Here is a 22,360-nt window from a genome sequence, read left to right as displayed (position 1 = left end):
ACAAAATAATTTTTGTATTTTTAGTAGAGACGGGGTTTCACTATGTTGGCCAGGCTGGTCTCGAACTCCTGACCTCAGGTGATCCGCCCGCCTTGGCCTCCCAAAGTGCTGGGATTACAGGTGTGAGCCACCAAGCCTGGCCTAATTTTTGTATTTTCAGTAGAGATGGAGTTTCACCATGTTGCCCAGGTTGGTCTTGAACTCCTGACCTCAGGTGACCCACCCACCTTGGCCTCCCCAGAGTGCTGGGATTACAGGTGTGAGCCACCATGCCTGGCCTCCTATTGCTTCTTAACTTGACCTCATTAACTATTGCATCTGCAATGATCGTATTTCCAAATCAGGTCACAGTTTGAGATAATGAGGGTTAGAACTTAAACATGAATTTTTGAGGTACACAATTTAACCTGTTATATATCATATTATGTCTATATTTATTTATTTATAAATTATTTGGATCCAGTACTATAATAACAATTATACGCATTGTAACTCCTACACAATTTGAAATTTTCAAGTTAAGGCAAAGGTAACTCTATATAGAAGCAGTGTGTTTTCTGAACCCTTACAGATTGTCTTGCACACTCCTGGATTACACACATCTCATCAATCTCAAGAATAAAATCAAAGTCTTTGGCTTGACAACCTTCCACAATCTGACCTCTGTTTTCTCGCCAGCCTCATCTCCTGTCATTCACAACATTTCCAGCATTCCAACGAGTCTGAACTTTTGCGGTTTCCCACGTGCGCTAGGCTCTTTCTTCATTCAGCATCTCTATGCATGCTGTCTCCTGCTACTGGAATGCCCTCATTCTTGTTGCTTCCTGTGAACACGTGGTAAACTCCAATCATCTTCTGAAACTCGGCTCAAACGTCATCTCCTCTGGGGAGCCTTCACTGACTGCTCTAGGCAGCATGAAGCGTTTTGTCAGTGCCCCGTAGCACCTTGGTCATATCTTTATTATTGCAAATTTCTGTTTACACATATAATGTCAGGTGGAACCGATAGCTGGCCTACAAAAACAATGCAATTTCAGGTGGTTCTACTTAACATTCCCTAGACAACAAGTCCACTGAGAGCAGGGACTGTGTTTTATTTTATATTTCCCGTCACTAAAATGGTGTTTGGCATAAAGTAAATGCTTAATACAGGCTTTCTGAAATTAAGGAAAAGCTTACTCTAGCACCACAGTCTACTTGCAGATTTTCCTTTTTGAGAATGGGGTAGTAACTTGATCTCTTCTATAACAATAACTATTAACTATTACTTAAATTTTCTTTGACTTTATTTAGCTTAACATTATTTTAAACAATTCCTTCCCCTCTTTGTTTGCTTCTGTATATGTGGTAAAATATCTTCAAAGAATATACTTTTTGTTTGTTTTTAATTGGTGACTGGGGTTTCACTATGTTGCCCAGGTTGGGCTCAAGCGATTCTCTTGCTTCAGCTTACTGGGCGGTTGGGAATATAAGCATTTGCCATTGTGCCTGGCCTTATTTTTTAAAAATACAGAAAAATCAGGAAGAAGGTACCTAAGCACTGTTTTGTAACCAATACCAAAGTATTTCACAATTTTACTGTCTTACTTTCAAAATATTTTAATGCTTTCAGATGAGAATTACAAGTAATCATAAGTAGGAATATAAATAGGAAAGCTAAAGAGATTAGTTGTGTAAAATGAATATGACATTTAAAATTCTGACAATTATTTAGTAACAGCAAGGGTAAATCTAATTCCCAAATTTCAAGTGTCCCTAATATTACTTGTTTTGAAGGAAAGCTGTGATACCGGCAACAGTGTTTAAGCATTACATGGGTAGTTAAAAGGCAAATCGGTCCTATCTGAAATGTGGAAATGGCCAGCTCAAGTTAGAAAGCAGTACCTGGTGAAGCCTGTGAGGAATGAGCAGGAAGTGAAAATGGTTACGTGAACATTTTTCACTCTTCCTCATTAAGGCCTTTAAGTTAACAAAAGGTATTTACTGACTCCTCAGCATGCCAACGCAGTCAAGAACAACACTTTACACAATCTGGCTCTCACCCATTTTAGAGAGCCCTCTCCTTTTATGGCACTTCGTGTCCCTTATCCTTGAACCACAATGAACTTCTCACAAACAATACCACATTGAATGTGTCATTACTCTCAATCTCTTTCCAAACGCTTGTTCCTCAGCCTAGAAAGTCTTTCCCCGTGTTCTTTGCTTACTAATCTCATTATATTATCAATTACATTGTCACAGAGTGCTGGGCACATTGTAGACACTTAATACTGTTTGATTGTCATCAGTAATAAATGGGATGAACAACAATAAAAGTCTTGAACAACAGAGCAACACAGTCTTTTTTTTAAATTATACTTTAAGTTTTAGGGTACATGTGCACAACTGGCAGGTTTGTTACATACTTTAAGTTTTAGGGTACATGTGCCATCTTGGTGTGCTGCACCCATTAACTTGTCATTTAGCATTAGGTATATCTCTCAATGCTATCCCTCCCCCCTCACCCCAACAACACAGTCTTAAACAACAGATTATTTGGAAACAGATCTTGTGATTAAAGTTAACTCCATGAGGACAGAGACCATGTCTGCCTTATCTCTTGCTATATTCTAGCACTTAGCCTAGTGCCTGGCAACAGGTAGGTGTAAGTATTTACTGACTAAACACTTAATATGTGTGGAAAATAAGAAAAAGCAGACTATATATATATATATATATATATATATTTTTTTTTTTTTTTTTTTTTTTTTTTTTTTGAGATAGAGTCTTGCACTGTCGCCTGGGCTGGAGTGCAATGGTTTGATCTCGGCTCACTGAAACCTCTGCCTCTTGGGTTCAAGCGATTCTCCTGCCTCAGCCTCCTGAGTAGCTGAAATTACAGGTGCACACTGCCACACCTAGCTAATTTTTTTTTTGTATTTTTAGTAGAGACGGGGTTTCACTATGTTGGCCATGCTGGTCTCGAACTCCTGACCTCGTGATCCTCCTGTCTTGGCCTCCCAAAGTGCTAGGATTACAGGCAAGAGCCACTGTGCCCAGCCAAAAGCAGACTATTTAATAATTACTTGACAATATACTGAAGAAGTGAATCCATAAATGGATGGTGAGGGAAGAACCTTTAGCGTAAGTGGTAATATACCAAGGAATAAAGAAACCGTAGAAAATAATGTCATTGACTAGTAAAAGCAAGCAAACAAACAAAAGACCACCCACAAAAAACTATTACAATGTTACTATAAATATAACAGATTATGGGGGAGAGAGGCAATATATATATAAATAGGACTTATGCTTTCAATTGTCATAAGTGGTCAGAGACATTAGTCTGCTGATAGAAATAAAAATAACACTACCTTTCACATCATCAACAAAAAATCATTTCCCACTAACATATTTGGGTTTTTCTTTTTGATGCCTCTATTTGGAACATCAAAAATGGTATTTAGGGCCGGGCGCGGTGGCTCAGGCCTGTAATCCCAGTACTTTGGGAGGCCGAGGCAGGCAGATCACGAGGTCAGGAGATCGAGACCATCCTGACTAATACGATGAAACCCCGTCTCTACTAAAAATACAAAAAGTTAGCCGGGTGTGGTGGCGGGAGCCTATAGTCCCAGCTACTCGGGAGGCTGAGGCAGGAGAATGGTGTGAACCCGGGAGGCGGAGCTTGCAGTGAGCCGACATCGTGCCACTGCACTCCAGCCTGGGCGACAGAGCGAGACTCCGCCTCAAAAAAAAGAAAAATGGTATTTAGGCTGGGTACCGTGGCTCATGCCTGTAATCCCAGCACTTTGGGAGGCCGAGGCAGGCGAATCACTGGAGGTCAGGAGTTTGAGACCAGCCTGGCCAACATGGCGAAACCCTGTCTACAAAAAATTCAAAAATAAGCTGGGTGTGTTGGCGCGTGCCTGTAGTCCCAGCTACTCAGGAGGCAGAGGTTATAGTGAGCTGAGATCGCACCACTGCACTCCAGCCTGGGTGACAGAGCAAGGCCCTGTCTCAAAAAAAAAAAAAAAAAAAGGTATTTAATCCCCATTTATTCATTCACAAATACCCTACATTATAATTGTGTACTGCAGTTTATATTGGTGCTGCATTATTTTAGGCTTCTTTCCCTACAACCATTGAATCACTTCAGTTGGCATCATCAAGTGAACTTTTTTTTTTTTGAGACAGATTCTTGCTCTTTTGCCCAGGCTGGAGTGCAGTGGCGTGATCTAGGCTCACTGCAACCTCCGCCCTCCGGGTTCTAGCTGTTCTCCTGCTTCAGCCTCCCAAGTAGCTGGGATTACAGGTGCGCACAATCACGCCCAGCTAATTTTTGTACTTTTAGTAGACACAGGGTTTCGACATGTTGGCCAGGCTGATCCACCTGCCTCAGCCTCCCAAAGTGCTAGGATTACGGGGGTGAGCCACTGCGCCCAGCCCATTAAAACAGCTTTTAAGAGAAACTGTGGGCCTCTAGGATCTATGACATGTACTGCCAGTTTACTGTAAGGAAACTAAAGTAACTGGGTGTCCAGACTATTCACATATTTGATATAGATGAAAGTGATGAGTAAGGCATACTGGCAGTATCTGCAAGCTCAGATGGCAAGATTAAGATTTCAGGAGAAACCCCACTGATGGTTAAAAGAACTTAACAAATAGAAAGCATACCACCTTTATCTTGCATTTGCACTTGTCCATCTTATGTCGTCAAAGCTGGGTGTGGCAAACCTTTACTTCAGGTTTCAGGCCTTGATATTCAAGGTTTCCTGGTATCTGATTTGTACCTCCTTATTCTACACTTTCACTAGCAGAAAACTCCCAGTGACATTAGAACTTAGTATTTTCCACCCATTGAATTCAATTATAGGGATTAAATAGGGAAAAGATTAGGATTAAAATCCTTAGAATAGGCATTACATGCAAAGGGACTTACTGGGTTAGCTTTAAAAGTTAAATAAAAGAGTGGTTATTTCCTTGATGGGTCTTTAGCTGTTTTAATTATTCATCTATTTTCAAACTAATGGTATAGAAGTAGTTATTAATTTGAGGGGAATCAAGAAGGGCCAGCACTTGAATCTGAGGCAAAATATATATTAGGATATCATCATATTGTTACCTCAAGGCACTGTACGTAAATCATACAGACAAGCTTTTCAAAGCAGAATCTGCAAAATTAAAATTATGAAATAACTTTGTGACAGTCATAGTTTTGCAATTTGTTGGCTCTACTGGCATGTGCAGTATTTGTACAAAACTGCACTCTTCTAACTGTGGGTTATCAGTTACCAGGAACCCGATCCTGTAAAAACTAATCTACTCCTGGATAATGGCATTAATCCTTTCACGAGGGCAGAGCCCTCATGACCTAATCACCTCTTAAAGGTCCCACTTCTGAACACTGTTGCATTAGAGATTAAGTTTCTAACCCATGAACTCTGGGGACACACAACTTTCGGGGACACATTCAAACCTGTTCTTTTCTATGAGATAAAAGCACTGGAATTTACCAGCACTCTAAGAAACACTGCATCTTTTTTGAATGCCTATTTTCTGAACATAAAACTTTAATTAACTTAAACTTTTAAAGAGGCTTGACCAATGTCTGGATTTAACATTTTGATGCTTTAGACTTCTGCTTCCTCTTGCAAAATAGGATATATTAGAAAGAAAACTGGTGTAGAGTCAGAATAAACACGAAATTCCAGCTCAGTTTTGAAGAATGCCTTGGAAAGCTTTGTAGAACTGGGATGATGGATAACACCCACAAACGTAAGAGATACACAAGGCACTCAGTAAACACTATCCTCTTAACCACAAGTGGTCTGACAGTGTGGCTCAAACTGTGAAGCCAAGAATGGTTATTCTGGAGGTTATTCACTGTTCAAAAAGAAAGTAAAGGACAATAAAGAAAATTCACAAATTACGTACAGGGCTGCATTTGCAGTTCAGACATTCTATGAGTCTATCGTTTTTCCTTACATTTCTTTGCCAGACCTAGGCTTCAAGGTGTGGATAAACACACTTTACTCCCTACCTACCAGTTCTTCCCTAAAATAGCTTCCTCTTCCTGGAGAATTCACTGGAACCACAAACCTTTTTTTTTTTTTAAATAACCACAAAACTTAAGCTTTTCTTTTCAGAGATTTACATTATGGAATAAGGCTCCTGATACACATTTTATAGGCCTCCTATCCCTTTCCTAAAATAAGTATCAAAATGAGCTGATGTTCTTCCATATGGAAATTCTGGCAGCATAATTAACCCCAGGAGAGACATTTATGGATAGTTTGTTTACTCTCTTTGGCCCCTTTTACTCTCTCTACCTTTTGCTTCCTGCTGTGTGGCTGCTAATGGCTCTTCAGAGAAGCCTTTAGGCAGTGGCTGATCCCTCTACTACAATTTTCAAGTTTATTTTCCCCCAGTTTGCTCTCCTTAAGCACACATTCAAACTGGAAAGAAGACTGTGGTTGAGCAAGTGGTTAGGCTATATTTGTTGTAAGACAATTTTCTGGTTAAGAGGTGAGAATTTGGCTGGGCATGGCGGCTGACGCCTGTAATTCCAGGACTCTGGGAGGCTGAAGTGGGTGGATCACTTGAGGCCAGGAGTTCGAGACCAGCCTGGCCAACATGGTGAAACCCCGTCTGTACTAAAAACACAAAAATTAGCTGGGCGTGGTGGTGCATGCCTGTAATCCCAGCTACTTGGGAGGCTGAGGTGGGAGAATTGCTTGAACCCAGGAGGCAGAGGCTGCAGTAAGCTAAAATCACGCCACTGCATTCTAGCCTGGGTAACAGAGTGAGACTTGGTCTCAGAAAAATAAAGAGTTGAGAATTCAGTTTACCTGAATTACCTGAAACGTTGAATAAGCAAAATATGAGCTGAAAGCTTACAATCTTCATAATTACTGCCCCACGTCGCCTTCTCCAAATTTCAGGAAAGAGAGAACGGGGTTTCCTCTCCTCTTCACCCAGGAGCTTCCCTGAAAACCTCACCCAAAGACTTTCCCTGACATCTCATTGCTATCCCTAAGAGAAAGAAGGGTAAGCAACTTTTTTTTTTTTTTCTTAGCTAGATACTTTGCAATCTCAATGAATTAAGGGATCAGGTAATAAGGGAGAAGGGAGAAACAGATACTTGGCAGGAAATGAGCAGTCTCTGTCATAGATATGCTGAGTTTTAAGTGCTGACATAGCTGTGGAAGATGTGGAGTAGTTAGGTCACAAACACAGAGGAGCAGTCAGGTTTAAAGATATAAATTAGGGAGCCAATAACAGAAAAACTATTTATTTATTTATTTTTGAGGCAGAGTCTCACACTGTCGCCTGGGCTGGAGTGCAATGGCTCAATGCAATCTCCACTTCCCAGGTTCATGTGATTCTCCTGCCTCAGCCTCCCAAGTAGCAGGGATTACAGGTGCACACCACCACACCTGGCTAATTTTTTGTATTTTTAGTAGAGATGGGGTTGCACTATGTTGGCCAGGCTGGTCTCGAACTCCCAACCTCAGGCAATCTGCCCACCTCGGCCTCCCAAAGTGCTGGGATTACAGGAGTGAGCCACTGCACCTAGCCTGAAAAACAATGTATTGAATACAAAAATTAGCCGGGCATGGTGGCGGGTGCCTGTAATCCCAGCTACTTGGGAGGCTGAGGCAGGAGAATTGCTTGAACCTGGGAGGCAGAGGTTGCAGTGAGCTGAGACTGCGCCACTGCACTCTAGCCTGGGCGACGGAGTGAGACTCCATCTCAAAAATAGAAAAAAACAAAACAAAAACCAAAATTCATAGGAGCTAGCAAACTATGACCTACAGGCCAAATCCATCCTGTCTCCTATTTCCATAAAGTTGTATTGGAACACAGCCATGCCCATTCCTTTATATCTTGTCTATGGCTGCTTTTGTGCTATGAGCAGCAGCTTCCACAGAGACCACAAAGCCTAAAATATTTACAAATATTTTAGGTCTGCAAAACCTAAAATATTTACTATATGTCTGTTTACAGAAAAAGTTTGCTGGCCCCTGTGCTAGAGTATGGACTACACTGGAACTGACAGCATGAAAGTTTAAAGGTTTCAGGTTTTCTGAAAGCAGAGTACCAGCCTTTACAACTGGCCAATGATTGATTGATTCAAATGAGAAAGACACATAAAGATGAGCAGGTCGGCCAGGCATGGTGGCTTATGCCTGTAATCCCAGCACTTTGGGAGGCCAAGGTGGGCAGATCACCTGAGGTCGGGAGTTCGAGACCAGCCTGACCAACATGGAGAAGCCCCGTCTCTACTAAAAATACAAAAAATTAGCCAGGTGTGGTGGCACATGCCTGTAATCCCAGCTACTCGGGAGGCTGACGCTGGAGAATCACTTGAACCCGGGAGGCAGAGGTTGCGGTGAGCCAAGATCGTGCCATTGCACTCCAGCCTGGGCAACAAGGGCCAAATTCTGTCTCAAAAAAAAAAAAAAAAAAAAAAGAGCAGCTCAATGTGGTGGAGGTAGAGCTTTGAGATATCTACGCCATAAGGGCAGAAGAAATGTCCTTTTTTGTTTGTTTGTTTTGAAACGGAATCTCGCCCTGTCACCCAGGCTAGAGTGCAATGGCACAGTCTTGCCTGGCTGTAACCTCCGCCTCCCAGGTTCAAGCGATTCTCCTGCCTCAGCCTCTGGAGTAGTTGGGATCATAGGCGCGTGCCACCACGCCTGGCTAATTTTTTCATATTTTTAGGAGAGACGAGGTTTCACCTTGTTGGCCAGGCTGGTCTCAAACTCCTGACCTCATGATCTACCTGCCTCGGCCTTCCCAAGTGCTGGGATTATAGGCGTGAGCCACCGCACCCGGCCAGAAATGTCTTTAAGGTTAGTACATGGCTGCATAAAGTACAAGGGCCAAATAACTGCTTTCTTTATACAAGGGGATCAGGAACCTGGACAAGGCCAGAGGATAATACATGTGCAGAGTGAAAATGCAGTTCAGCTCAGAAAGGCAGAAGGATGTCATGTGCAGAGAAACCAAATTCTAGGTTGTACAGAGGACAGCTCTAAGCACTGCTAACACACATTTGTTATGGCTGGAAGTTTGAATATATTTGATTAGCATCTATTGCAGCAACGGACAAAGATAGGGTTGTGAATTAAAACAAACAAAACTCTTAAAAACGATCTTAACAAAACGAAGCTACTCCTTTCTAGATCAGAAGTCAGCCTGCTAGTCTGTGGGTTATATCTGACTCACAGATGTTTTGTTTGGCTTGCATAGTGTTTTAGGAAACTTCCCATTAAAAAAATCTATATATTTAGCAAGTAGGACCACTATTTTCATAAGGGAACGAGCAGCGAGAGCTGAGAAACACAAATGTATATTGTAGAAAACACATCATATTCCCAGTTTTCTATAGTTCCCTCCACTTCTTGTTATCTCACATTCAACCTGACTCTGACTTATTATTTTTTACCCATTGCTATGGTTTCAATGTGTCCCCTCCAAAATTCAGGTGTTGAAACTTAATGGCCAATGTAACGGTATTAAGATTGGGGCCTTTAAGAGGTGTTTAGGCCAGAAGGGTTGCTCTCTTGTGAATGAGGTTTATGGGATTACAAGAGGCTTCATGGGCAAGTGGATCACTTTAGCCCAGGAGTTTGTGACCAGCCTAGGTAACACAGTGAGGCCCCATCTCTACAAAACACAAACAAAAATTAGCTGGGAGTTATGGCGAGTGTCTGAAGTCCTAGCTACCTGGGAGGCTGAGGTGGTAGGATCACTTTAGTCCAGGAGGTCGAGGCTGCAGTTGCGCCAGTGCACTTCAGCATGGGCGACAAAACAAGATTCTGTCTCAAAATAAATAAGATAAAAGAGGCCTCATGAAGCCTTCAGCTTGCTTACCTTCTGCCTTCTACCATGTGAAGCCAATATGTTCCTCCCCTCAGGAGGATGTGGCCCATATCAAACAAATGAATCTGCCAGTGCCGTGATCTTGGGCTCCCAGCCCCTAGAATTGTGAGAAAATAAATTTCTGTTCTTTATAAAAGACCCAGTTTCAGCTGGGTATGCTGGCTCATGTCTGTAATCCTAGCACTTTGGGAGACCGTGGTGGTCAGAGTGTTTGAGCCCAGGAGTTCTCGACCAGCCTGGGCAACAACATGGCGAAACCCTGTCTCTACAAAAATACAAAAATTAGGTGGGTATGGTGGCGCATGTCTTATTCCCAGCTACTCGGGAGGCTGAGGTGGGGGGAATGCTTGAGCCCAGGAGGTCAAGGCTGCAGCGAGCTGTGAACCTGCCACTGCACTCTAGCCTGGGTGATAGAGCTGAGACCTGAACTCAAAAAAAAAAAAAAAAAAAAAGGTGGAGAAGCAGGGTGTAGGGTAGGTAGGGTAGTATGCTTTCGGTAGAGCTGTTACAGAGAATGAAATGGAAAAGGAAGCAAGAGATAACCAGTGAGTCGTCAACACCAAGGACCGAAAAGCAGAAAGGAATGGAGATGAGAAAAGGCACGTCATGTTCAACAGGTCCAAGGTCGAAGAGTACCTGAAACTTGTCACTCTTCCACTGTTTCTTGGCTCAGGGAATGGTACCACTGTCCAAGTTTTGCTGGTTAGAAATATAGAAGGTATTCATGATATCTGCCTCCCTTATGTTCATTATCCAAATCACCACATAGGCAACAGCCAAAGGAAAAAGCATGTCAAGTAGAGAGAACCACATATGCAATGTTCCTATGTTGAAAGACAACATGGTGGGCTCTGGAGATTAAAGACCTTTTACTTTGAAACAGAAGAAGGGGATAGATCATGAAAGGTCTTATAGGACACATTAAGGATTTTGCTTTTTGTCCCGAGAGCAATGAAAGCCATTGACTTCAGGTCTGAAGCAAGGCAAGAGAGATGGTCAGATCCAGGTTTTTTTCGTTTTTTCTTTCCTTTTTTGAGACGGAGTCTCACTCTGTTGCACAGGCTGGAGTGCAGTGGCGTGATCTTGGCTCGCTGCAACCTCCATCTCCCAGATTCAAGCAATTCTCCACCACAGCCTCCCGAGTAGCTGGAGTACAAGGACATGCCACCATGCCCAGCTCATTTTTGTATTTTTAGTAGAGACAAAGTTTCACCATGTTGGCTAGGCTGGTCTCGAACTCCTGACCTCAGGTGATCTGCCTGCCTCGGCCTCCCAAAGTGCTAGGATTACAGGCATGAGCCACTGTACCCGGCCAAGGTTTTGAAAAGAGCTTTCTAGCTGTAGAATGGAAAACCTATATGAGATTATAAAGAGATTATGCTAAAAGCAATTGGTGATAGTGGTAGAAAACCTCTGCCAGTTAAGTGCTGACAAGACTAATCTAGTTGAAAGGGAATGGCTAATTACACAAGACAGAAAAGAGATAGTTGCGCACGTTTTATAACAGACAAGTCCTGTCTTTAGATCTGGGTAAGGGGCCTCTGTTTACTTGGCCCTCCTCTTGCTGTAAAGGACAAGGAGCCCATGAGGTCAGGGGCCATTGCCTGCCTGGAGCCTGCACTCCTCTTTTAGACTGGCTAGATCTGAGGGCAGAGTGAGCTGCCGATTGTACATTACCATTTGCGGAGGGGTGGGGATATGGACGTACACCTGGACATGTTGGGTGCATGTACGGCCTTTCGGTGTGGCAGGTGAAGTTGGGGATGGGAGGAGAATGGGGTCAGTCCAGGGACTCTGAGAACTCTAAATTAAAACATGGACTTCCAGATCATATGAAAGTGGATCTGTCAAGGTAGTAGAATAGAATGTATTTTATATAATAGTTTGTTACCTTGATTTATTTTTTAAATATTTAGACAGATGGTGTGTGGACCTCCATAGCCACACTCTTGCTTAGGCTCTACAAATTTAGTGCCAGGCCTAATAACAGTGCATGAGAGTATCATGTAATGCAAGGAGTAACAAATTCATGCAGGCAAGGGTATAGTTTAACTGGGCTCTTAAGAAGTCCGATTTTCCAGACCTGTGTGCTAGAGATCAGGGAATGAGTGGTGCAAGTTTCCAGGCACTACATTAATGTATGTTAGAGACACTTTTCTAGATCAGGAGGGCCAACAATTAAAAAATGAATTCAACTGTAATGGTTTCGGTGTAATTTTGAAAAGCTTCTTGAATATGGCATAAGTTGAGTGTGGAAGGGACCTTAGTGATCACGTAATCAAATTTGCTAACTTAACAGGTAAGAAAACAGAGGTCCTAACAAGTGAAGCAGCCTGACTAAGGTCACAAAACTAGTGCGTTAGCAGATGATTTCTAGCCTAATCCACTCAGTCCACTCTCCCACCAATGCTAATTTTCTTGAAGACATCTGCTGCCAGTCAATTCCAATTAGAAAGTTTTCATGTCACATATTACTTTTATGACTTTAAAAAATTTGAGGCACATAAAAATAAGTCCATAAACCAATATTAAATTTGACTCCAAAACTTTCTTTTTTTTTTTTGAGATGGAGTCTCACTGTCATCCAGGCTGGAGTGCAGTGGCACGATCTTGGCTCACTGCAACCTCCACCTCCAGGGGTCAAGCGATTCTTTTGTCTCAGCCTCCGGAGGAGCTGGGACTACAGGCATGCACCACCACGCCTGGCTAATTTTTTTTGTATTTTTAGTAGAGACGGGGTTTCACCATGTTGGTCAGGCTGGTTTTAAACTCCTGACCTCAGGTGATCCACCCACCACCGCCTCCCAAAGTCTTGGGATTACAGGCGTGAGCCACCCACCGCTCTTGGACAAAAAAAAAAATTCTAAAAAATATTCTTAAAAAAATGAGTAAATAGGCACTGTCACCCCAGGTGGAGTGCAATGGCACGAACTCGGCTCACTGCAACCTCTGCTTTTTACAGATTCAAGGGATTCTTCTGCCTCAGCCTCCAGAGTAGCTGGGACTACAGGCGTGTGCCACCACGCCCAGCTAATTATGTATTTTTAGTAGAGACGGGGTTTCACTATGTTGGCCAGGCTGGTCTCGAACTCCTGACATTGTGATCTGCCTGCCTTGGCCTCCCAAAGTGCTGGGATTACAGGTGTGAGCCACCGCGCCCGGCCACATTCCTTATCTTTTAAGCTAAAACCCATCACCCCAAATTGCTTATTTTCGAAGCAAAAATCAAAGCACATGCTTACAAAACATCACCCGCAGCGTGCTTACTAAATGCTAAAATACAGAAACCTAAAAACACAATTCTTGCTTTTCAAACATCTATAAATAATCGCCAACGAATTTTTCTTGGCAAGTCTAAGTTATAATAATAATAATTATTATTATTTTTTGAGACGGAGTCTTGCCCCGTCGCCCAGGCTGGAGTGCAGTGGCGCGATCTCGCCTCACTGCAACCTCCGCCTCCTGGGTTCAAGCGATTCTCCTGCCCCAGCCTCCCGAGTAGCTGGGATTACAGGTGCGCGCCTCCATGCCCAGCTAATTTTTGCATTTTTAGTAGAGACGGGGTTTCACCATGTTGGTCAGGCTGGTCTCGAACTTCTGACCTCGTGATCTGCCCGCCTCGGTCTCCCAAAGTGTTGGGATTACAGGCGTGAGCCACCGCGCCCGGCTATAATAATTATTATAAAATTTGAATCTTAAGGCCGCACATGGTGGCTCACGCCTGTAATCCCAGCACTTTGGGAAGCGGAGGTGGGCTGATCACCTGAGATCAGGAGTTCGAGTCCAGCCTGGCCAACATGGTGAAACCCCGTCTCTAATAAACACAAAAATTAGCCAAGCATGGTGTCGGACGCCTGTACTCCCTGTTACTGGGGAGGCTGAGGCAGGAGAATCGCTTGAATCTGGGAGGCGGAGGTTGCGGTGAGCCCAGATCGCGCCACTGCACTCCAGCCTCGACAACAGAGCAAAAACTCCGCCTCAATAAATACATAAATTAAAAATCTTAAGGGTCTAGTCACAACAGTTCAAAAGTCTCCAAACACAGGGAGACTCTTTCACCTTCAAGCTTGTAAGTAATACGAAAGTTCTAGACTTGCTGGAAGTTATCTCCTTCAATGGATTACAGCACATGATCTAGCAATAATAACGTACCTTGTCACCACATCAAATGATTTTGAACACTTCCCATCAATCGACTACCGACTAACAAAAAGAAGGACTTGATTCCCGGCAATTTTTTCTCTTCTTAAGTGAGCATTCCCGAAATCCAGCTTTCTGAAGGCGCAGATGCAGGGTGAGAGGCACCCCAGGAAAAATGGAAGGCAAAGTGGTACAAGTTAAAACAGTCTTCGTTGCAGCAGAGACGATCGCTACCTCGGCCATGGCAGATCTGGAGGTCTGGGGCGGGGATTCTTCCCTGATATCCACCGGGCACTCGAGTTCACGCCAGCGACAGTGGAAATCCCTCCCCTCGCAGTGCGCTCCGCCACTAGCCGCACCCCGCCGGGCTCTGACCTCCAAAGAGGGTCCCTATGGCGATCCCGCCCCTGCGTCTGATGTTTGTGCCTTTGATTGGCTCTTAGGTGGATCCCTCAGCGTGGCTCGCCCAATGGAGGTCCCGGCCGGTGGCCTGGCCGCTCCGCCCCTTCCCTACCCCTCGCGGAGGGCCCGCCCCCTGCCCCGCGCCGGCTAGCGGAGGAGAGTAAATACAACAGGAGCGCAAAATGGCGGAACCGCCGAGCCCCGTGCACTGTGTCGCTGCCGCGGCCCCCACCGCCACCGTCTCGGAGAAAGAACCGTTTGGCAAGCTGCAACCCTCCTCCCGGGACCCTCCGGGTTCTCTGTCCGCCAAGAAGGTCCGGACTGAGGAGAAGAAGGCACCGCGGAGAGTGAACGGAGAAGGGGGCAGCGGCGGGAACAGCAGGCAGCTGCAGCCGCCAGCAGCACCTTCGCCTCAGAGCTATGGCAGCCCCGCTTCTTGGAGCTTTGCCCCTCTATCTGCTGCTCCCTCCCCGTCCTCTTCTCGGAGCAGTTTCTCTTTCTCCGCTGGCACGGCCGTTCCGTCCTCAGCCTCCGCTTCCTTGTCTCAGCCGGTGCCGCGCAAACTGCTGGTCCCTCCTACGCTGCTGCACGCTCAGCCTCCCCATCTCCTCCTGCCCGCCGCCGCCGCCGCTGCCTCGGCTAACGCCAAGTCGCGCAGACCTAAGGAGAAGCGGGAGAAGGAGAGGAGGAGGCACGGTCTCGGCGGGGCCCGAGAGGCCGGCGGGGCCTCCCGGGAGGAGAACGGGGAGGTGAAGCCGCTGCCCCGAGGTGGGTGCCGTGCGGGGAGGGGGAGGGGAGGGCGCCGCAGGTCCCCGCCGCCCCCTGGCGCCCACGGGGCCCGGGAAGGGGGAGCGCGGCGGCCGCGTGCGCCGGCCTGGACGGGCCGCGAGGCGTCCGGTTTTCAGCAGAGGATTTTGCAGTTCCCAAGGGGACAGGAAATGGAGCCTGTAATTTCGGTTGCAGAGAGGGGGATGGCCGACACTCTTATTTTCTGTATTGTTTCTTCCTCCCAGTTAGTGCGCTGTAAGATTTGTGAAAATCCGTCTTGAGGACTCCCCTAGGTTTGTTTGGCTAGGGAGAGAGAGATGGAGGGAACGGGATGGGGAAGGGTTTGGTCTTATAAAAGATGCTTGATTGATTGTTAGACCATTTAGACGTGGTCGCTGGAATTCGTATTTGTGACACAGCGTTCAACCCGGGATAATCCTGTCAAAAAAGGGGTGTGGAGAGAGCACTGGCGTCAGCTGGAAGCTACCAGAGGCCTGAGCTTTTCATCCCTATTAGGGAAATGAGGTAGCGTGCAGGGCCCGGAGTGCGCTGTTTCGTAAGGTACCCTCCCTGCGCCCTACTCTCCGCTGCGTATTCTTAAGTGTTTTGGCTGGTCCTGTTTGAAATACCACCCTTCTGAAAAAATTTTCAGCCATATTCTTTTTTTCCCTGCAGCAAATGGTAAAGCCAGGAGCTTTGACGATTTTTGGCCAGATCAAGCGGCTGCAGAATGTTTGAGCATTAGAAAAAGGCAAATTCTTAAGGGTTCTTGTCAGACAGGGTCAGTTTTGTTTTTAAATGTAGGCTAGTATAATTTTTCAGGTGTTTCCACCACTTCAGCTGCGGATACACAATGATCTGACAATAGTGCAGCATACAGACTAGTTGAAAATCAAATCTTTATGTGATCGCAAGCTTAAAGCGCATAATTATTATAAATGTACACTGCTACACAGTGTTATCAGATAACTTTTTGTTTTTTAGAAAAAGAAATGTCAAGCAGTTTTAGCATTGCTGATCTAACAGTAGCTCAGATCATGAAAAATTCTCTGTTTGGATTATAATGGTTTGTTTTCACAACTTAAAACATGCTGCATGTGCATGCATGTAGCAATAGTGTCACTTCTTCCTTGATATTTTTTGCCTGTAGCGAAGCTCTAACATCTAAGCATAGCCATCAGGGACTCTGGTGCAATGTAAATATCTTTCAGCTTCCGGGAGTGTTGCTTCTAGGAAAGTGGCTTTGAGGATGGGATTTATGGTACTTTTAGTCAGGAATTCCAGGTGGTTAGTATTTTAAAGCTATTTTGTTTTAACAATTATATGTAAAATTTAGGAGATAAGTGCCTGGAAGTTTGTCCATATGCAGCTTGGTATCATCACTAGTGTTTGTGGTGTGTAAACTGCACATTTGCTCTAAGTTCTCTGAAAGAGGAAGTGGATATGAGTATTACACAGTTGGAGTAGTGGAATATTTGAGAAGAAATAAGTAAGCATTCTTTAACAATTCTAACTTAAAATGTGGAGTACACAAATGGTCCTTAAAGTGAAATGGCTGTTAAAGAGGAATTTTTATAGTCTTTTCAATTACATTTAGAATCCTTCTTTTGAGGGTTAACACTAATATTATTAATCCTGGATATAAACAGTGATAGGTTTTACATTAAGATGTGGGAATGATCTTTTCCCATGACCTATGTGGGTTTTTTGGAGTAGTGACAAGATACTAATACTACTGTAAGACTTTCATTTTTTTCAGACACAAATGCTATCTTGTTGAGGAAAAACTATCAGAGAAAAAGATTGCTTTTCTGTGTCTTGGTAAATTTAATGGTGAAAATTTTTCCCTTGTAACTTGGGGAATACTTATATCTTTCTAAAGTTTGGATTTAACTGAATTGAGGTTCTGTTTTAACGAATTAAGAAGATTCTTAAATAGCGGTATTAATAAGTGGTATAGCAAGAATACATACATGCCTTTATTATAGATATAATTGCAAATATGAAAGTCCTAATTTGCAATACAATGCTCATTTCTCTGTGCTTTTTGTAAAAATCTTAGTGAATGGGTGACCAAGTGTTTGTTTAGGTATATACCTCTTTTTAATGTTGCCCTGAGTTGGCTGTGCATGGTTCAGTAACCCCTCAATTATCCACAGCTGGCTGATTGAACAGTCTGATTCAGAACCAGACATTAGCTATAAAGACACCTAAACAAGGAAGAGATTCTCTCTCAACAAAACTGAACCACACACACCCGAAAGACCTAGCCTGCACCCCAATTTGATTAAACAATTAAGCTCTTGTATTAATAGTAGGGCTTTTAAAAAGTTCTAAGTCAGAACTGCTTTATTTTTACATTGGTGACAATTCTAACAGAATGTATTTGGGTTAAATGAAAGCATGTGTATGAAAGGGCCTGGCAGGGTATTTAGTAAATGTTATTTGAGTCTGAAGCATAGTTATTAATTTTTTTAACCCTATAACTAATTGAAAGATGGGTGAATGCTGATAGAGGAAGGATCATTGACAGATATGAAAGTTAAGAATGATGAACAAGAGAATTATGAAAGTATACTAATATGGCTCCATTTAGTACCAGGGCCTGATGCCTCACAATCTCTAAGGCCATCTAATCATAGTGCTGTAGCTGACTCGCGTGATAGCTTGACTCACCAAGTAAAAGTTAAATTTCTTATAAGAAGGAAAAGTGCAAAACAATTTAGATTTTTTTTTTTTGAAACAGAGTCTCTCGCTCTTGTTGCCCAGGCTGGAGTGCAGTGGCGTGATCTAGGCTCACTGCGACCTCCACCTCCCGAGTTCAAGCAATTCTCCTGCCTCAGCCTCCCGAGTGGCTGGAATTACAGGCACTCGCCAACACGCCTGGCTAATTTTTGTATTTTTAGTAGAGAGGGGGTTTCACCATGTTGGCCAGGCTGGTCTCAAACTCCTGACCTTGTGATCCGCCTGCCTTGGCCTCCCAAAGTGCTGAGATTACAGACGTGAGCCACCGTGCCCGGCCAACATTTTAGATTTTTAAAACCAGAAAATAACCTGATTTTAGTGCTTATGGAGGTAATTTACTGAAGAGTTAGTATTCCTGTAAGACTGAATAAATTGTAGAATTGGTAAGTGTGGAAAGTAAAAGTGGACATATACCAAGGGTATCCAAAATTTAGAATTATTTTATGGCAAACAACACAAATATTTCATTAGCTATCAATGTGCCTTCACTGACTCCAGTAACCAGTAAAATTTGTATAGATCTTCTAATTTTTGTTAGTACTTTTGCTTTGTATTTGTTAACTTTTTTCCTTAAAATGACCCTGTGAAGTATTTCAAGACAAAACCAGCATTTCACTGAATTTTTGTCTTGAAAGTGTAGTTGCAGGATTTAACTCTAATGAAAATAGCAGCTTTTCTTAGAATCAAATAATTTGAGGTATATAAATGTGAGTGATGTCAAAGGGATGGGTGTCTGAAGATTTTTCTAATTACACTCTCCTCCACTATTGTTACTGCACAATTTTAGGTTAAATTCATATTCAGAGTTTTTATCATATGACTAAATATTTGTCTCTGCTGAGGGAATAATTTACTATGATTTTATTTTCTTGTGTAACCTTTTGTTTTTCATGTCTCATTTTTTTCATTTGCTTAGTTTTCTCTGGCAGAGTCTTTCTGTACCCTCCAGTAGCTCCATAAAATGCTTCTCAATACAATTTTCCACACGGGCAAATCTGTCAGATAAACTTACCCGTTCCATTTGTTCCTGTAGACATCCCTTCTGGGGCCGGGCGCGGTGGCTCACGCCTGTAATCCCAGCACTTTGGGAGGCCGAAGCTGGCGGATCGCCTGAGCTCAGGAGTTCAACACCAGCCTGGGTAACACGGTGAAACCCCATTTCTACTAAAAATACAAAAAATTAGCTGGGTGTGGCGGTGCGCGCCTATAGTCTCAGCTGCCTGGGAGGCTGAGGCATCGCTTGAACCCTGGAGGCGGAGGTTGCAGTGAGCTGAGATGGCGTCACTGCACTCCAGCCTGGGCGACAGAGCAAGACTCTGGCTCAAAAAAAAAAACAAAAACAAAAAAAACAAAATAACAACAACCAAAAAAAAAACAAGACATCCCTTCTGTAGCTGTCCTTACTGCTTTATCCTGGGTTGTTTCCTCTTTAGGCCTGCTGCATAGCTATCACCTTGGGACTTTCCTTAGGTGACATTCTGGGAATTTCTTTAACTTTCGTTGAATTTTATTTTTCCAGATCTCATGCCTTCCTTTTGGTTTCTTCCTTCATTTTGGATTTCCTTTTTACCCTTTTACTTGACTGGTGGTTGAGAGATTTCTGCATTGGAAATAATTTTCCCTCAAAAGTTTGAAGGTGGTGTTCCATTATTGCCTGGTTCCCAAAGTAGGTGTTAAGACGTCTGATCTCCAAAAAGTTGTCTATTTTAGTATCTGGGGGATTTCAATCCTTTCACTGAATTTTATGATTTGTATATTTTTATCTTTGGTGTTTTTCTTCACATCTCAGTCTTCCTTCTGAACTTTGACTGAATTTTACTTTATTTATTTATTTTTTTTGAGATGGAGTGTCACTCTGTTGCCTAGGCTGGAGTGCAATGGCATGATCTTGGCTCACTGCAGCCTCTGCCTCCTGGGTTCAAGCAATTCTCCTGCCTCAGCCTCACAAGTAGCTGGGATTACAGGTGTGTGCCATGACGCCCAGCTAATTGTTTGTATTTTTAGTAGAGATGGGGTTCCTCCATGTTGGCCAGGCTGATCTCGAACTCCTGGGCTCAGGTGGTCTGTCTGCCTTGGCCTCCCAAAGTGCTGGGATTATAGGTGTGAGCCACCATGGCTGGCCTTGACTGAATTTTAAAGTTTTAGCTTCTGTTTTTTTGAGACCGTCTCGCACTTTTGCCCAGGCTGGAGTGCAATGGTGCAATTTCGGCTCACTGCAACCTCTGCCTCCCAGGTTCGCGTAATTCTCCTGCCTCAGCCTCCCGAGTAACTGGGACTACAGGTGCATACCACCACACCCAGCTAATTTTTTGTATTTTTTAGTAGAGATAGGGTTTCACTATGTTGGCCAGGCCGGTATCCAACTCCTGACCTCATGATCCACCCGCCTCGGCCTCCCAAAATTGCTGGGATTACAGATGTGAGCCAACGTGCCCAGAAAAGTTTAAGCTTTTAATAAGAATTTTTAAGAGCTCCTGTCCTTTGTTTCAGTATTACAGTATTTTGTTCCTTTTTCATGGGTGCAACATTTTCTGTTTCTTCTTCAAGGATATTAATTACAGCTTCTTTGAGGTGTTCTTCTGTTCTTCCTGTTGTTTTTGGTTCTTCTTATTTCTGTATGTTTTGGTTGCTTTCTTTTAGTTGGAGGTTTTGTTCAGATCTTTGTGATCATGAGCAAGGTTAATGACTAATGGACTGCTGTGTTTTTAATCTTCATTTCTTTTCTCTGGGTGGTGGGTAAGAAGGCTTTCAGTTTCTTCAGATAGAAGTCCTTTAATTTTCCTGTCTCTGTGTGGGTGGAATGATGGAGAGAGGAGGGGTGTCTTAGTCACTCTGGCTGCTATAATAAAATACCATAGAATGGGTGACTTAACAGAAATTAATTTTTTTATAATTCTGGCGGCTGGAAGCCTGAGGTCAGCATGCCATCATGGCCGGGTTCTGGTTAGGGCTCTTTTCCTGGTCTGTAGATGACTGCCTTCTTCCTGTGTGCTCACATGACTTTTCCTATAATGGAAAGAAAAATCTCTTACTTTTCTCTTTATAAAGCTACCAATTTTATTGGATTGGGACTGTGCCCTTTGACCTCATTTAATCTTAGTTACCTCCGAAAAGCCTTATTTGCAGATGCAGTCACATCGGGCATTGAGGCTTCAACATATGGATTTTGGGGAGGCATGATTCAGTCCATAGCGAAGGGCTCGGCAGAGGTAATGAGTTTGTATGACAGGGTTCTAGTGCTTCATGGGGGAAGAAAGCTACAAGTCTTGTCATTCATTTCGTAAGTTTTTACCTAGTCTCCCTGTTTTCATACCAGCATTTCACTTCTCTTTTCTGTGAGGGATACCCCTCATCTTGGAGCCACTCTGATTCAGTTTTGCTGAGGACCATATCTCTTGTTCCCTTAGGAGTGTGTGTTTGTGGGTATTCTGCCCTATTTCCTAGCGCCCTCTGATTTCTGAGCTTTTCTGGGGTATTGCAGAGTAAAGAGGATTGTTGGTCATTATCTCTCCCGTTATGCTAAGGCATTTACCATTCTACCATCAGTTTTTTGTCTTTATACATTGTATTTCAGGTAATAGTTACAGTATCTCCTAGTTATGTCAGAGGTGGAGTGTGTGTGTTTGTCTCTTTTTTCCTACTGTTTGGGTATTTTTTTTTTATTTTTTTTTTTTATTTTTTTTTGAGAAGGACTCTATTTCACCCAGGCTGGAGTGCAGTGGCACAATCTTGCTCATTGCAACCTCTGCCTCCCAAGTTCAAGTGATTCTCCTGCCTCATCCTCCCAGGTAGCTGGGACTACAGGTGCCCACCAACATGCCCAGCTAATTTTTGTATTTTTGTAGAGATGGGGTTTCACTATGTTGGCCAGGCTGGTCTCGAACTCCTAACCTCAGGTGATCTGCCTGCCTCACCCTCCCAAAGTGCTAGGATTACAGGCGTGAGCTACTGCGCTCGGCCTGTTTGGGTATATTTTTAAGAGACAGGTGTCTTGCTCTGTTGCCCAGGTTGGAATGCAGTGGCACAATCATAGCTTAATGTAACCTTGAACTCCTGAGCTCAAAGGATCCTCCTGCTTCACCCTCCCCAGTAGCTAGGACTACAGGTGTGCAAGCACGCCCCGATACACTTACTCTTTTTGAGCTGACTTATATCTGTTATAAAGGGATGATATTTTCACAGGGTGATTGTTAGAATTATGTGAACATGGTATATTGTAGAAGCTGGCATATTGTTAGGCATTCGTAAGGGATGCTAGTTCCTGACCTTTGTTTCATACCTAACACATTGGAGACATGTAGTTTCACTGAATTCACAAGTAAGTATAATTTGTCTAATTTTCCCATGGTGTCCTGGTTTCTGAGACCACCTGACATGTTAGAATGAACAATACTAACTTTTTGAAAGAAGTTTGTATTTCAGAACTTTTAAGTTG

At 43.5% G+C, this 22,360-nt stretch overlaps 1 protein-coding gene and 1 long non-coding RNA gene across 2 annotated transcripts in view; one reads left to right on the top strand and one right to left on the bottom strand.

The window, feature by feature from the left end:
• Positions 1–422: 422 nt before the first annotated feature.
• LOC134736915 (uncharacterized) lies at positions 423–14,572 on the bottom strand. The gene is made up of 3 exons (XR_010121398.1): positions 14,023–14,572; positions 9,862–9,967; positions 423–1,014 (listed from the first exon to the last, which is right to left on the bottom strand). It is a non-coding gene; the product is annotated as an uncharacterized lncRNA (long non-coding RNA).
• Positions 14,548–22,360, top strand: part of RSBN1L (round spermatid basic protein 1 like) — a 97,809-nt gene continuing 89,996 nt past the window's right edge. Inside the window, exon 1 of the mRNA XM_055283461.2 lies at positions 14,548–15,180. Within this exon, the coding sequence (XP_055139436.1) occupies positions 14,595–15,180 (586 nt within the window). The 5' untranslated portion in view covers positions 14,548–14,594. The remainder of the gene's footprint in view (positions 15,181–22,360) is intronic.

This window comes from Symphalangus syndactylus, chromosome 6, assembly GCF_028878055.3.
Source record: "Symphalangus syndactylus isolate Jambi chromosome 6, NHGRI_mSymSyn1-v2.1_pri, whole genome shotgun sequence".
NCBI lineage: Eukaryota > Metazoa > Chordata > Mammalia > Primates > Hylobatidae > Symphalangus > Symphalangus syndactylus.
This window is presented reverse-complemented; position numbering and strand designations above follow the sequence as displayed.